A 15,703-nucleotide genomic window follows, 5' to 3' on the forward strand; every position below is an offset into this window, starting at 1 on the left:
GCCAGCTCCAGCCTGGTCGTCACAGAAAGCGGGGTGACAGTGGCACCCAAGCAGGACTCGCACCGAGGACGTACCTTGTGCTCAGGATGGTGTGTGCGCTGCAGCTTAAAACAAACGACTTTCCCTGCAGGTGTGTTTCTGGGCCCTGCTGTGGTCCAGGCCACTGCCCACCAGGGCTTTCTGCAGTGACAGGAATGTGCCACGTCTTCCAAACACGGTGGCCGCTGGGCACAGATGCTACCACAAACTTGAACTGCGGTCAGTGTGACTGGAGAACGGCCTGCAGCTCCTAGTCAACTTTCATCTCATAAGTAGCCACGTGGGGCTGGGGACCAGGTGATGGTGAGCAGAGGCCAGGGTCCCACCACACAGCCTGTCCCTGCTGGTGGGACGCATGGGGACGGTGTGGCCGAGGCAGGGCTGAGTGACCGGGCAGTGAGCCGGAGGCCTGGGGGCCGAGGCAGGGCTCGGCAGGTGGTGGCCCTCCTGACCTGGCCAGCGGGAGGCTCCACTTGGGCGTCTGTGGGGAGGGCGGTCTGGCCCCGCCTGGCAGGAGCAAAGGCCCTAATGCTCCACGTGCGTGGCCACTTCGAGGACAGGCTGAGGCGGTGGCAGGAGCATGGTGGTCAGGGGAGCTGCAGGGCCGGCTGGAGGGAGGCAGGCCCGGGTCGGGGGCCCGTGAAGGTCTGGATCTTATTAGGAGAGAAGTAGACCTGGGGTGGTCAGAGCAAGGGTGCCCATCAGAGCCAGCCCACCAGGCCAGGTCCACGCGCCACAGTCACGTTACCCACCGCCCCTGTGCAGGGTCCATCTGTCGCGTGGGCAGATGCTGCCCTGTGACCACGTGCAGAGCGCTTGGAACCATCCCTGGCCTACGCGCTCCATGCAAGTGCCCGCCATTGGCGTCCTCACTGGAGGGCTTTGGTCATCGGGGACAAGACCTGGCTGAGGGGTTTAAAGGGCCACCAAGCGACGCTTCCAGTGGGCAGAGGGACGCGGGAGCCTGGAGAGGAGGCTCTGGCCAGGCTGAGGGCAGCTACACTCGGGGCCGTGCCGGGAGGCAGCACTGGAGACCACTGTGACAGTGACCTCAGGCCCACCCCAGCCTCAGGACAAGGGGACAGTGTGACAGTGACCTCAGGCCCACCCCAGCCTCAGTGCAAGGGGACAGTGTGACAGTGACCTCAGGCCCACCCCAGCCTCAGGACAAGGGGACAGTGTGACAGTGACCTCAGGCCCACCCCAGCCTCAGGACAAGGGGACAGTGTGACAGTGACCTCAGGCCCACCCCAGCCTCAGGACAAGGGGACAGTGTGACAGTGACCTCAGGCCCACCTCAGCCTCAGGACAAGGGGCCAGTGTGACAGTGACCTCAGGCCCACCCCAGCCTCAGGACAAGGGGACAGTGTGACAGTGACCTCAGGCCCACCTCAGCCTCAGGACAAGGGGACAGTGTGACAGTGACCTCAGGCCCACCTCAGCCTCAGGACAAGGGGCCAGTGTGACAGTGACCTCAGGCCCACCCCAGCCTCAGGACAAGGGGACAGTGTGACAGTGACCTCAGGCCCACCCCCGCCTCAGCCGTTACCAAAGTCCTGCCCTCCTGTCCCGTCTCTGCCCAGACATGTGACACCAGCTGCGCCCCTTGTCCCTCTCCCTCAGGACCGTGCGCAGTGCCTCTGACGGTCAGTCGCCCCGCCCCTCTGCTGCCCGAGGCCAGTCGTCATTTTGTGTCACCGACTCTGTATTAATTCTCCTAATCGTCTCAAAATTGTCTTGACGCCTGATTGGCCTGAGTCAGCGCCCACACCAAGGCCCACTGTGGCAGTGACTTTGAAGCCAAGCTGTGACCTTCGTGTGGTCAGCTGGGTCAGGAGGCCTCAGGGCTCTGGCCTCTTCCAGGCTTGGGAGGCCTGGCGCCGTCACAACAGCGTGGCTGGAAGGGACTGACCCCCAAATTGCAGTGGGCTACAGCCAGGGCCACATAGGTGCTGGCCCTGGAGGGCCACCTGCTGAGGCGGGGTGCTGGCCCAGGGCGGCAGTAAAGCCAGGGTGTCTGGGTGGCCTCCCGCCGGCTTCTGCCAGCCTTGGCCAGGACCCGTGTGGTTGCTGCATCTCTTGATGAAGGTTCCCAGTGACTGAGCTGGGGAGTCGGCCAGGGCTCCTGGTAGTAAAAGGCAGAAAGCCCAGTAAAACTGGGTCACGCACAGAGGGGAACTGCTGGCCTCGCTCTCAGAGAGTCTGAGCTGCTGGCTTCAGGTCTGGCGGCATCCAGGCGCTCCCAGGAGGCCTCCAGGAACTGCTCCCTCCACCTCACCTCCTGTGTGCTCTGGGTTGGCTTCGTCCCAGGTCCCAAGCACCAGCATCTGATGACGTCCCCCCACGTTGCCTACCCCAGGCTCCCTGCAGAAAGAGCCAGTGCTCAGGGAGGCCCAGAGCCCCCCACTGGCTGCCTGGCCGCTGTGTGGGCTGAGGCCTCCTTAGAAGGACCATGGAGGTGGGGGTGGGTGCCAGTGGAACCTCTGGTCCGGCTCCGCAGGGCATCACCAGGGAGGCTGGAAAACGATGCCCAGGCCAGGAAGCCAGGTCCCCCCTCCTTTTCTTCCTTTTTTTTTGGGGGGGTCCTGGGGATGGAACCCGCCGTTTAACCAGGAGCCCCATCCCAGCCTTTCTTATACTTCATTTTGAGACTGAGACTGGTGTTGAACTTACCGTCCTCCTGCCTCAGCCTCCCACGCTGCCACCACGCCTGGCCCTTCCTCCTTTCTAACGTCTGGTGGCCACGCGGCTGAGTCTGTGCGTCCTCCCCAGCCCTCAGCCTCCCTGGGCCTCAGCTGCTCATCCGGCCGTCGCCCCCGACACTTCCTGCGCTTCTCCCTGGGCATGCACTGGACCCTCCCTGGCCTACCTGGACCTGGCCTGCTGCCCGCCCACTGCCCTCCTGGGGTTCCTTCCTGACTCCCAAGGCCTGCCTCCTCCTGCACCGTCCCCTGCCCTCTTGGTCACCTCAGAGTCCTGCCATTTCCGTCTGGAACTCTCCTTCCCAGTCCAGCTCGTCCTTCCCCGTCCGCCCACGTGCCCAGGACCTCGTCCCCGACCCCCTGCAGTGCTCCTGGCTCAATCTGGTCGTCAGAGGGCCCTGGGGGCCTGTGCCCAGGCTCTGTGCAGGCCCAGCCCTGCTACCTCTCACCAGGGCAGGGGCAGCCCCGGGGGTCGGCAGGGCGCCCCGGGGAGCCAGCCTGCTGAGGGGGTGAGCCAGGGTCTCTGGCTGCAGGGCCCTCGGGAGCAGAGGTCCGCTGTGGCCATGCCACCCCGCGGCGGGGCCAGGCGGTGCCAGCAGCTCGGGCACAGCTCTCAGGCCGCGTCTCCATGGTTCATTTCAAACTCGTGAGGTTCTGCATGAGAATGTGGGTCCCTGGCCACAAGCCACAGGCTCTGGTGAAGGCGAGTGTCCCCCATGTCCCTGTCACGGTGGCACCGTTGTCCTTACACTGCACCGCCTGCCCCTTGTGGCAGTTGCCTGGGCCTTGGGTGCATCTGCCTTGGTGACCTTCTCCCCTCCGGACCCCGAATCTGGCCCCCCGGTCCTTCCAGCCGGACCCCAAGCTCTCCTCTGCCCGGGCCTGGGCTGCCTCACGGTGCCCGGCTCTGCCTGGGCCTCCCGCCCCGCCTGCCCTGGGCCCTCTGGCCGTCCCAGCCCACCCCCAGCTGCCCCAGGGTGTCCCTGGGTCCCGAGCCCCGGGTGTCCCACGCCAGCGCCTCCTGCAGCTCCTTCTGTGTGGCCCCGCTGCTCCACAGCCTGAGTCACCGGGCAGCCTCTGGAAATTGGCTTTGCAAGAGCTTGTGACATCTCCCCTGTACTCTGTGGGCATGTGTCCCCAGCCGCCAGGCCCCAGTACTCTGCCCACTGGGTCTGTGACCCTCACCCACAGCCGGATGGGACCTCCCCACTTGCCGCCGTTGAGTCCTTCTCTGGCCAGGGCCCCAGAAGGCCCCGTGCAGTGCTGGACTGAATAGCATCGCCAGCTGCCTGGGGGCCTCGGGGCCTCTGCCACACCTGCACAGGTGACGTAGCAAGAATTCCAGCCCGGAGTGGTGACGTGCACACCCGGCATCCCAGCCGCTCTGGAGGCTGAGGCAGGAGAACTGCAGTTTGAGGCCAGATTTGGCAACTTAGTGAGGCTCTAAGCAACTTAGTGAGGCTCTGCCTCAAAATAAAAAACAAAAAGGGCTGAGGACGCAGCCCAGTGGTAAGCGCCCTTGGGTTCAATCCCTGGGACCAAAAAAAAAAGAAGAGTGGGCGCCCCCAGGCCAGACAGGCCCCCTCCTGTGCCAGCCTCTGCCAGGAGGGCGGTGCTGCTCTGGGCCATGGAAGAGCATCCAGCCACGCTGGCCCCGCAGCCGGCAGGTGCGCACAGCCAGGCAGCGGCCTGGGGCAGGACGTGACGCCGCCCGTCTCCTGCGCCTGTGTGTGCTGCAGGTGGCATCCGGGCACTCTGCCTGTGCCAGCCTGTTGATTCTGCACAAAGATCCTGTGAGAAGGGCTGCAGCCACCAGCTCCATTCCACAGATGGGGACACCGAGGCCCAGAACGCAGAACACCTGCTGGTGGCCTCACGATGACCAGCAGGTGGCGCCCACCACAGGGCCCCTTGAGAGAGCGAGCGCTGTGCCAGGCCCAGGGCAGCGTGACTCGGCACTCCAGCTCTGGCCCCTGTTGGCAGGCAGCCCAGGTTTCCCCCCGAGGCAGAGTGGGTGGAAAGTCCCCGTTTCACGGACCCTCGGCTCGTCCTGCATTTAGTAAATGCTGAGGGCCACACCAGCAAGTGTCAGCCACAGGGCCACCAGCGTGTGACCTCATCTGTCAGGTCCCGCCCCTGTACATCATCCTTGGGGTCCATAATGTTGGGCAGGGTCCAGAATGATCTGCCTGGAGCCTGGCATGTCAGTGCTTATTGAGTGTCACAGTGTCCCCTTATTTTGTCCCCTTTCAAAAAAACAAGGTATCCATGTCATGAAGGACAGTTTGCCTTGGACTTCCTCCCAAGTGACACAGAGAGACCACTGAGTGCTCCTCCCAGCGGAACCGGAGCTGCAGGGGGGTGGGCTCAGCCCCAGTGCTGGGCTCACTGGACAGGCATCGGCCCCAGCCTGTCCCCAAAGCCCTCCTGCCCTATGGGGACAGGTTGCCCCTGTGGCTCAGGCGGTGGGCACCGGGACCCAGGCTGCCTGCCAAGCTCTGTGCTCTGCAGGAAGACCCTCGACCTGGGCCAGGGAGGTGGGGGGCAGGGCGGGCCAGGGGCTCCCGGGAGGGTCTGCCCCTGAGCCAGTCCCAGTGTGGTGGTGACCAGGCAGGCGCCCTCCCGAGCCCTCCGCACCCCCGTACCCAGGGTCAGGTGGGCCTAGGAGGGGACCCGAAGCCCAGCCTCTGGTCTGGAGCCAGCTTCAGGACAGAGTGTGGGGGGGCAGCCCGTGTTCCGGTGTCGTGGGCCGGGTGTCGTTGGGGGATGTCGTGGGCCGGGTGTCGTTGGGGGATGTCGTGGGCCAGGCGTGGGGTGCCTTCAGCGTGGCCCGGGCTGGACATGTGTGATGGGCACCCTGCACTCGGGACTGAGGCTTAGCCACGGCACTGCCCCAAAGCAGCTGGGCTGGTGGCACTGAAGGCAGGCGTCGTCCCCGGGAGAAGTGCCTGAGTGTCACAGCCCAGGTCTCGGCTTTGGGTCTTGTCCTGGTGGAACCGCGGGCGTCCATCAGGCTGAGCAGCTGGTCTGTTCTGGGCAGTGAGCCACGCGCCCGGGCCAGGGCAGGAGGGGCCTGGGAGCTCGTGAAGTCACTGAGATGGAGAGGACGCGTGTGTCGTGGTATTAGAACAGGGTCGTCCCAGCATGGTCCTCGTGAGGCTGAAGGAGGGTAAGGCCGCCGGGGCATGGGAAAGGGCACCCGTGAGCCACGACCTGGCCACTGAGCTCCAGAGTGTCCTTCAGAACTCCATCCAGGGGGCTCCAGGCACATCAGAAGGTGTGGGTGTCCTGGCTAATGGTGAGGAAAGGCCCTCAAGGGACAGCAGAGGGCGCGGGCCACAAGGCCCCGAAGGCGAGGCGAGGTTGGGCCCCTGGGCTTCTTGGCCACTAGGGCAAGGAGGACGGAGCCTGCAGCTGGAGCCTGGTGACATCAGGGGAGGACGCAGGCTGGTTCTTGAGAATGAGAGCTGTCCCCCAGATCCACCCCAAAGACACCGCTGGCCCAGAGCGTCACTGAGAAGGGGCCGAGGAGTGACCTGCAAGACCTGCCCCTGCTCCTCCACATCGCAGGTGCCGGTCCCATACGGCTTCTGGCACGGCCCTGGAGGTGGCCGCGTGGACATCTACGTAAGACAGTGGCCTTCCCTTCCTGCAGGTCCCACATCTGGAATTCACCCTCCCGTGGTGGAGAAGGTCCAGGAAAGAAATTCCGAGCGCGTCTTTTTTTCTGATCTTTAATCTCTAAATAGTACAGTGTCACAGTTATTCCCAGAGCATTCCCAGGGTGTCGGGTGTCATGGTCAACCTAGAGGTGACGGGAAGAGCCCGCGAAGGTGTGCGGAGGCCGTGTGAGGGGCGGGAGCCCCTAGGCTGGAGCCACAGAGTCCTGGCATAAGTCCACGCAGGTCCCGAGAGGTGACCTCAGGACGGATGTCCCGTAAGAGGTGGACACCCACGTCCACCTCACTGCTCTCGGTGACCCTCTACAGGGAGAAGGGCCACGGGGACTTGATTTTCAACATGAGGCTCAGAGTTTCACCTGCAGGTGACCCCGCCCCAGGCCAGGTTGGCACTCAGCGCGTCGGGCACATCAGCCAGAGTGGCCTCCCACAGCTGGCCGTGTGACGTCAGTGTCCTAAAGCCCACCTTGCAGAGCTGTTCCAAGGACCACGCGGGCAGCAGGCGGCTGGAGGTCAGGTGGGCCCCTGACTGCCCATGGAAGGGAGGAGATGCGACTTGGTAGCAGACATCCCGTAAGGAAAGCCGGGAGGTCCACCTGGTGCCTGCTCTGGACACAAAGGCCACCCCGCCGCCTCCTGAGATGAGTGCATGTCTCACCAGAGGTTTCCAGGTGGCGGTTTTGCAGAACTAGTCGTTGAGAGCTGCCCGCGCTGTCCTTCACCAGGAGCCTCCTGACCACCCTCGGGTGCGCGGCCCCGTGCCTCCGCCCACAGAAGGCGCCTCCCTAGGGACCGCGGGAGAGCCCACTTTTCTGACAGGCGGCAAATAGCTGCCATCTGCGATTGGATGATTGACGCCTGGTCCCGTGGCCGAGGCGGGCTCCAGCACTCGCTCCTGTCACTCTGGGACCTCACCTCGGGATCTGGGCTCAGTCAGAGCTGCTCAGCCTGGCAGAGCGGGTGTCGCCGGGTCTCAGATCCCAGGCCCAGGTGGACCGGGAGCCAAAGCAAGGTGGGCGCACCCCGGGGGGCAGCCAGCAGTGGCCACCCTCCTGATGCACCTCTGGAGAAGAGCCCTGTTCTGTCACTCACGACCCCTAAGTTGCTGCCAAGGGCCTACTATGTGCCCGGTCCCAGGACATGATGGGCAGGAGTGGGGAGGAGGGAGCCAGCGAGACCATTTCAGGGACAGAAAGGAAAGTGAGGAGGGGCAGGGAGGGACAGGGGAGCCAGGAGGTGGCCAGGAAATTCCCCAATCAGAGCCTGGGGCAGTTAGGGGCCTCCAGGAGCAACCAGGGTGGGGAGTGGCTGAGGCCAGGTCACACAAGGGGCTCTGGTTGGGGGCCTTGGGTTTGGGCGGGAGGCAGGGCTGCCCTCCACTGGCAGGTCCCAGCGGGAGTGGCCGTGATGGGGGGGAGCGAGGCGTGCGCGGGGGCAGGCGGGTGACAGTGCTGAGTGGAAGCAGAGAGACCAATTAGGAGGCGATGGCAGTGTCTCCAGGAGAGATGACGGTGGCCCGCGCTGGGGCAGCCGCTTCTTCCAGAAGAGGTCAGATTCGGGGCAGTTTGGAGAGAGCCAGGGCTCGCTGACAGCTGGACGTGAGCGAGAGGCGGAGGGGACCCCAGGTCTCTGGAGAGGCGAGTGGGGAGCTGTTACCAGGTGACGGTCAGGTCTGGGAAAAGCAGATGGAGGGCTCTGAGGGGGCGTCCTGCTGAGATGCCTCCTGGAGACCCAGGGGGCCAGGGGCCAGGGAGGCGTTGATTTCACTTGACTTGGATGAAGTGACAATGTGGCATGAAAGGAGCCAGGCAAGAGGGGTCCGTGCCGCCCGATTCCTTTTATATAACGCTCTGGACAATACAGGGTGGCAGGTGGACAGGTGGTTGTCCAGGACAGTGTCGGGGGGAGGCGTGGGGAGGGCAGGAGGGGGCCGTGGGTGACGGGCACGTCCCTTATCCTGTGCATGGAGACTCCTCACTTGGTTCCTGTAACACGTCCGCCTGCTGTACTGGATGCTGGGTCCCCTGACACCCTGAGGCAGGCGCAGCAGGAGCCAGGGAGGTGGGGACAGGAGAAGGAGCCCAGGAAGCTGGGCGGGCCCTTCAGTGAGGGTCAGTGCCAGCTGAGTGGCCGGGAGCATCCCATCAGCCCATGTTCCCTCCTTCCCTGTGCAAAGGAATCATCTGGAAACTTGTTAGGACAGAGACCCCGGAAACCGTGACCAAGCCCAGTGCGCATCCCCAATGTCCCTCCCCTGAGTGGGACATTTGTCCGTGTAGTGACAGCGCTGTGCCCTGGGGAGGCACAGACTTCAAGCCGTGTGAGTGCCCCAACTCGAGCCTTAGGAGGGACATTGCTGAGGCGCGTCCCTTGGAGAGCCCCAGTAGGAAGGGGCCCAGCCGCCCACAGCAGTGACCAGCTCAGACACTCCTGGGGGTCCCCTTCCCTTGGGATCATCCACTAAATGTGCATCAGGCCCTGTCTCGGGTGCTGCTCTCCAGACACCCAGTGGGCAGCTGTGGAGCCCAGGCGCTGCGTCCTGCGCGGGCGGTGGCCCAGGGCTCAGGAAGCCTGCATCAGGACCCCATCAGAGGCTTGAAGAAACCGTGCCGGGTTCGCCGAGCGGGCGACTGCAGAAAATCAGCTCTGGGGCAACGTGAAGTCAGGCTGGAGCAGCGAGAGTCGGGGGGCAGGGAGGCCAATTAGTAGCCTGTTACAGATGTCCCCACAGGAGCTGACAATGACAAAGACAGCGGCGGCCGTGGCTTTGGGGAAGTCCTTTGAGTCACAGAGTCCGTAGCACTCTGCACAGAGATGAGGCCAGGCCTTGTGTGACAGCCGGCTGAAGGCCCGCCAAGTCCCGCTCACCAGCCCACGGTTTCCTCTTTCCTGACCGGGAAGGTGGCCCTCACCTGTTAACCTTGTGTTTCCAGGACCTCGACGTTGGTGTCAGGAACCTGAAGCTTTACGTCAACAAGAACCTCATCTTCGAGGGCACGTTGGAGAAAGGAGACGGGGCGGCGCCGGCTGGTCACACCTTCCCCGTGGACCTGGAGCCCGAGAGGAGCGAAGGCACCCTGGACGCCACTCTCTGTGACGAAGGCAGAGATGCCCCCCAGGCGGCCGGCAGGGACGGGGACAAGGAGCTCAGCCCCACCGGCTCACAGCCCGCAGAGGCCTTGACGGACGTCAGGTCTTCCCCACCAGGAAATCCATCTGGTGGGAGGGCGAGTCCCCCTGGTGGCACCAGAGGTGACCTGTCCAGGTCGGAGGAGGATCTGAGGGTGTTGGCAGCCCCTGCGTCCACCGGCCGCGAGCCCGGCGCCCCTCCCTGCCCGCCCCCTCTGGACGGGGAGCCCCCGCCGCCCCAGCAGCTGGGAGGCCTCGCGGGCAGGGGGTCCTCTGAGGGTCCCGGGAGGACGCCCTGCTGGCTGCGGCCCTCTCCCGTGGGCGAGGCCGGGCAGAAGGCAGCGGGGAAGCCCCGGCCCCTGTGGCTCAGCCCTGGGGAGCCGCTGGGCCGGGAAGGCCGTCCCCCACCCGAGGACACCACCGGGGAGACCCCTGGAGAGCCCGGGGCCGAGGACAAAGGCCCCCAGTGCCACCAAGGGCAGGCGGCCAGCGGGACGGCCATCGCCCGGGAGAGACCCCAGAGAGAGTCACCCAAAGTCTCCGGTGACGACCTGGACCTGTTTGGCCAGCCCCCTACCAGGGGGCGCCCTGCCAGTGGGCGGAGGGGCCCGAGGAAGGAGGCCCCCGGCAGTGGGCACGGGGACGACCAGGCGGCCAGCCGAGGTAAGCCCCGGGGCCGTCCGGCTCGGTGCCACCGTCCTGCACCTACCATGGCAGAAGCCACTTAGCTCCCTGGACCTCGGTTTCTCTACCTGCAAAATGAGGGGATTGGTGGCCACTGGTGGCCGCAGTCCACTGCCTCAGGGTCCAGAGAGGCGGTGCCAGTGAGAGAAGCGGGCGGGCGCTCTGTTGAAGTCGTACACGTATGTGTCATTGTCCCCAAGACGCGCCCCTTGGCCTTGTTCTCGCAGCAGGTCTTGGGTTGGTTCCACCTTTGGTGGACGTGCTGGCCTCGGGCTCCTTCACCTTGCCCTGGACAGTCCCCCTGCGCTGCTCATAGTCGAGGCTGGCCTGGGCCTGGGAGGGGCCTCGGGGAGTGGCGGGGACTGCGGTGGCCCTCCTGGTCCTTTTTCTTGAGAAGCGGGGCTGAGGAGGAGGCGTCCTTCCCACACTGGTGACCGACGGAGAGTGTCCCTAAGCCACTGTGTGTCCCGGGAAAGCGCCTCGTGTTGGCCGGGCTCACGGGAAGTGGCTGGGCTCTGCCGCAGACCATCCTGGGGCTCTCAGCGCTGCCCAGCCACCTGGCCTGGCCAGCACTCCGCCCCCGAGCCTCCGTGTCTCCATCTGTAAAATGGGCTGAACCCCCCCAGTGCTGCAAGAAGCAAGTGGGATGACGGTGGCCTCAAAGCAGGGCCACAGGGCCACGCCAGCGGCAACCAGGTTTGGATAGGCTCATGTGTCCTTCCCATCCACTGAGCGTCCCACCTGCCACATCGCGCTCACCCCAGGTGCTTCCCTGTACCGTGTGGGGGCACGCGGAGTCAGGCCGCAGGGGTGTGTGTCCCCCAGCTCCTGCACCCGCCACCCACATCCTGGGCAGCCTCCGTTTCCCGTCTTTAGAGGACGCTCGGCCGTACCCACACGCATTCCGGGGGATCCACGGCTTGGCACACGGGGCACCCCGCAGACAGCAGCAGCTGTGCTCGCCCCTCCCTGCACGCTCGGCCCCCTGCCCGCTCTGATTCTGCCTCTGGGTGCACGTCGCTCTCTGGGTCACGTCGGCATCCCCTGCATTAGTGTTCAGTGGCCCTGAGCTGTCACTCCAGAACCAGAGCAAGTCCCTCGGGCCCTGAGCGCCTGCCTGAGCAGAGCTGGTCCCTCAGACCTCCCTGCCCCCCTGCTGAGCCTGGGGATGGGGAGCCGAGTGGAAGGGAAGAATCTGGGAGCTCTTTGAGCTGCGCGTGGTGCCCACGCCTGTAACTTCAGCAGCTCTGGAGGCTGGGGCAGGAGGATCTCAAGTTCAAGGCCAGCCTCAGCGAGTTAGCAAGGCCCTAAGCGACTTAGTGAGACCCTGTCTCAAAATAAAAAGGGCTGGGGACGTGGCTCCATGGTAGAGCAACCCAGAGTTAAATTCCCAACATCGAAAAAGAGGGAGAGACCGAGGCAGGTCCCCGGCTCATGCAGTGAGGGAGGAACAATGTGGGGACGGAGCAGGGAGGGCTGGATCCGTGGCCTCTTAGCTGCCAGCCTCTGGCCCAAGCACCTTCCCAGGTGACCTTGAAGCCCCACGTGAGCCCCACTTTGTGTGAGGTTTAAGGTGTGCTCCTGGGTCACAGCCGCTGACCCCAGGTGGAGTGGCCCCTGTGTCCACACTCGGAACCGCTGACTCCCGTGGCCCTGTTGCCACAGCCACCGTTGGCCCCCGCCCCAGGAGAGCCAGGCAGCTCTGAGCCTTCCTGGTAGACAGACCACAGGCCCCGGGAGTCCCCAGGTGACAGGCCCAGCACGGGGGAGGGACCAGGGAAGATAGAAGACCCACCTCCCCGGGCCTCGCTGCTTGGCTCAGGGACACGTTGAGCGTCGAGCCCGCGGGACTTGGTGCTTGTTCAGCTGCTCGTGTTGGAGAGTTGCCCCCCGACCCAGAGCCAGGCCCTCGCGTCCCTCAGAAGACGCGCTGCCCGAGCCCCCACAAAGCTGGGCTGCCCGAGCCCCCCCAGGACTGCAACAGTGTGGCCACCGTGAGGGAGGCCTGAGGGCCGCGTCCCCAGGCCAGTCCCCAGAGCTCCTTACCGTGACGACATCGGCCTCTGAGGAGCACCCTCGCCAGGCCAGATGGCTGAGGTGACACGTCCGTCCACCCAGCTTGAGCAGGACGGGGGACGTTCAAAGAGCACCTGGCCCCAGGGCAGGAAGGCCACCCCCGGGAACTGGGGAGGGACCAGGAAGGTGGCCGGAACCTAGGCCCCAGCTCCCTGGCCTCCCAGGGCCGCTGGCCGCTCGGCCTCTCTGTGGCCCGTGTCCTCCCCTTCCCGAGACCGGCTCCCTCTGCTCTGTCACCAGTGGCCTCCCGGCTCCCAGTGACCATGTCCCAGCTCTGGTTCCAACAGCAGTCCCAGAGGCTCGGGGTCAGGCGTCCACTCCTGTCGGGTCAGCAGGGGCCGAGGCACCACTGGCTGGCATGGACGTGGCTGTCTGGGGTGTCCCTGGAGCGTCGCCATTCCCGGTCTGGGTGGCCATCAGGGGTGTGTTAGTGGCCGTGAGCGAGCGTCTCGTGCTGCCCTCGACCCTCATCTACCCAACTGCGGCGCTGGGCAGCTCCGGTCAGACGTCCCCCACCACCGTGTCCTGCAGGCGGAGGGACACGCGGCCTGGGGCGGGGGCTGGCGGCTGGCATCTCCCCGTGGCCCAGGAGAGTCCCCACTCCTCTGCTTCTGTACCCAGCATGTGCCACTCAGGACGAGGGTGGGGGACGGGCTGTGAGCAGGGTCCCTGTGGGTGGGGGACGGGCTGTGAGCAGGGTCCCTGCGTCACTTGGACCCAGTGCCCTCGGGCACCGTCTCCCTGGTGCACTCGCAGCCAGCCAGGCCGTTCCTCCTGGTCACGGAGACGGGTCACGTGAAGCCGAGTCTCCGTGGTCCACACGGACTCCTGCAGATGTCCAGCCTCGCTGCTGGAGGGGACAGGCCTCCGCCCAGGCTCTCGCCCCCGGCAGATGAGGGAGGGGAGGAGGCGGGAGCTGGGGGGCGGCAGAGGAGGGCACCCTCGGCCTCCAGGCCTGCTCCGGGGACAGGGGCAGAGACGGGCGGCCACCTCCCAGGCCCTTCCGGGCACTGGGGCTGAGCTAAACCCAGCACATCCTGGAGCAAGGGAGAGCCGCAGAGAGGGCCTGACCCAGGAGGGGACAGGAGGGGCAGCCAGGGCTCTGGGGGAAGGGCAGTCCTGGCAGAGAGCACAGCAAGGGCAAAGGCCCGGAGGCAGGAGGAGACTCGCTGGGCAGAGGGCGGCCTGGCCGCAGAGGACTGGGAGGGACGGGGCTGGCGGGTCCTGCTGGGCACGGTCCGACCTGTGGGCACACGAGGGTAGCTCGTCTTCCTTCTCGGCGTAGGACACATGGTGCCCATTAGAGGGGTGGATGGCAGCTCCGTGGAAGTTGAAGACACAGTGTGGACAGGGCTGGGCCTGCCGAGCGGTCACCAGAGCTGGACGATGTTGGCAGAGGAGGGAGCCAGACCTGGAGGTATGAGGTAGAGCCGCGCCTCTGTGGGCCCAGGGGCTGAAACAGGAGGTGGCACCAGGAGAGGACCAGGGAGCTGGGCCTGGCTTGGGGACTCTCCCAGTAGGATGTGACAGGTGGCCCTGGCGTGATGGAGAAGCTGGCCGCTAGGGAGTGGTGTGTCTCTACAGTGGAGGAGGGAATGTCAGACGGAAGAGGTTTGCCTAGGGGAAAGGCAGGGAGTCATGGTCCCCTGGAGAAGGCTGTGAGTTCTGGGAACGGTGGGTTCCCACTGATACAAAGGACAGAAGGCTGCCAGGGTTTGGCTTCAGGCACAGCTGGATCCAGGAGCTCAGCTGTCATCCTGTCCTCCTCCCCACCCCTCAGCTCATGTTCCCTGTGTCATTCCCTCCTCAGGCAGGTTCCCTGCCATGTAGCAAAATGGTCCCTGGCAACTCCTCCCCCACCAGCCTCCCGTGGCCAGTTCAAAGACAGCCCATCTTTGAGCTCTGCTGGAAAGGGGATGCTGTCAGGATCCACCCAGTCTGGATGGCCTGAAGGTGGGGGACTCTCCAAAGGACAGTCAGAAGTTGTTTCCAGAAGAAGGGGAGGCTGAGCTGGGGCCGGCCAAACAGCAGCACAGAGGACCAGGCGGCCGGGGGCAGAGGACAACAGGCCAGGCCTGGAGGGAGGGCTCAGGCGCTGCCCCCGACCTGTGTCGCGGTGAGACGGGCTGCCTGAGTCTAGAAGGAGGAGACCACGGACCGCAGCACCCCTCGGAGGCAGGGCCCGGGGCCCAGGGCACAGGAAAGGGGAGAGGCCACGTCAGTGTCACTGGATGCTGTTTTCTCAGAGTGACGCCTGGAGATGGTGGTTGGCTGCCGCAGGGCTCTGAGGACCGGCCACTGCTTGAGGCAGGTGTCAGGGCCTTGATCTGTCAGTGCGTCCTGAGAGGGCTGCCGGTGTCCTCGACGTGCTCAGGACACAGGCGATAGCCATGTGTGGCAGCCGAGCCCTTGTGACACACGTGCTGGTTGACTTGTTTACTTTTTTTAGTTTTTGGTACCAGGGGTTGAACCCAGGGCGCTTAGCCACCGAGCCCCACCCCAGCCATTTTTATATTTTATTTAGAGTCAGGGCCTCACTGAGTTGCTTAGAGTCTCACTGAATTGCCCAGGCTGGCCTCGAACTCGTGACCCTCCTGCCTCAGCCTCCTGAGCCCTGGGATTGCAGGCGTGCCCACCATCACCACTTTGTCCGCTTTGTAGAACAGCATTGTTTTCTGCTTCTAAAAGTGATACAAGGGCTTAGAAGATGAAGGTGCAGAGAAGAAAACAGACGTCCTTCCCACTCACCCCCAGAAGCGCTCACTGCCAACACCGGTGTGTGTGCGCTGCCCTTGCCGGGTCACAGCTAAACTGCTTGCCCGGCTTTTTCCCATTGACTGTTCATTATGAGCCTCCTGCCTGCCTTTACATAGTCTTTGGGGACACTGTTGGAGTCCTGCGGCTACACAGCCTCACATATAGTCCCCCACCCCCGAGGGCCAGCTCAGAGCCCTAGACAGCAGCGTCCCCAGCCTTGAGAGCTCATCAGGGGGCCGCTCTGGCAGAGCTGCTAACGTGCCCAGTCTCCCTGTGCCAGCTCTCCGCCACTGTGACAGAAGAGCTGAGGTGAGCCACTGACAGGGAAGAAAGGTTCTGGAGGCTTTCCTCTCTTCGCTGGGCACTGCTGCCTTGGGCCCCCTGGTGGAGGAAGCTGTCACCTCCTGGTGGCGGGGAGCAGACAGAGGAAGGAGGGGCTGGGGTGCTAAGGACTCCCCATGGCACCCAGTGACCTGGCTTCCTCACAGACCCCGCCCCAGGAGGTTCCACCACCTCCCACAGCACCGTGGGGCGGGGACCAAGCCTCCAACTCAGGGGTCTTCAGAGGACATTCGGGACCCAAGTCCACCCTTCCCTTCCCGGGGTGATGGAGGACAGTGCTGGGCAGGTCCAGTG

At 64.8% G+C, this 15,703-nt stretch overlaps 1 protein-coding gene across 6 annotated transcripts in view; it reads left to right on the top strand.

The window, feature by feature from the left end:
- The window catches only part of Katnip (katanin interacting protein), a 142,270-nt gene that overhangs the window by 105,249 nt on the left and 21,318 nt on the right, over positions 1–15,703 (top strand). For 5 of the 6 annotated variants that reach the window (XM_076840194.2, XM_076840192.2, XM_076840197.2 and 2 more), the window contains 2 exons: positions 9,355–10,213; positions 13,596–13,727. In XM_076840194.2, the coding sequence (XP_076696309.2) occupies positions 9,355–10,213; positions 13,596–13,727 (991 nt within the window). The remainder of the gene's footprint in view (positions 1–9,354; positions 10,214–13,595; positions 13,728–15,703) is intronic. The other variant, XM_076840196.2, reaches the window with a different exon arrangement.

This window comes from Callospermophilus lateralis, chromosome 19 (genome assembly GCF_048772815.1).
Source record: "Callospermophilus lateralis isolate mCalLat2 chromosome 19, mCalLat2.hap1, whole genome shotgun sequence".
NCBI classification, from domain to species: Eukaryota; Metazoa; Chordata; class Mammalia; order Rodentia; family Sciuridae; genus Callospermophilus; species Callospermophilus lateralis.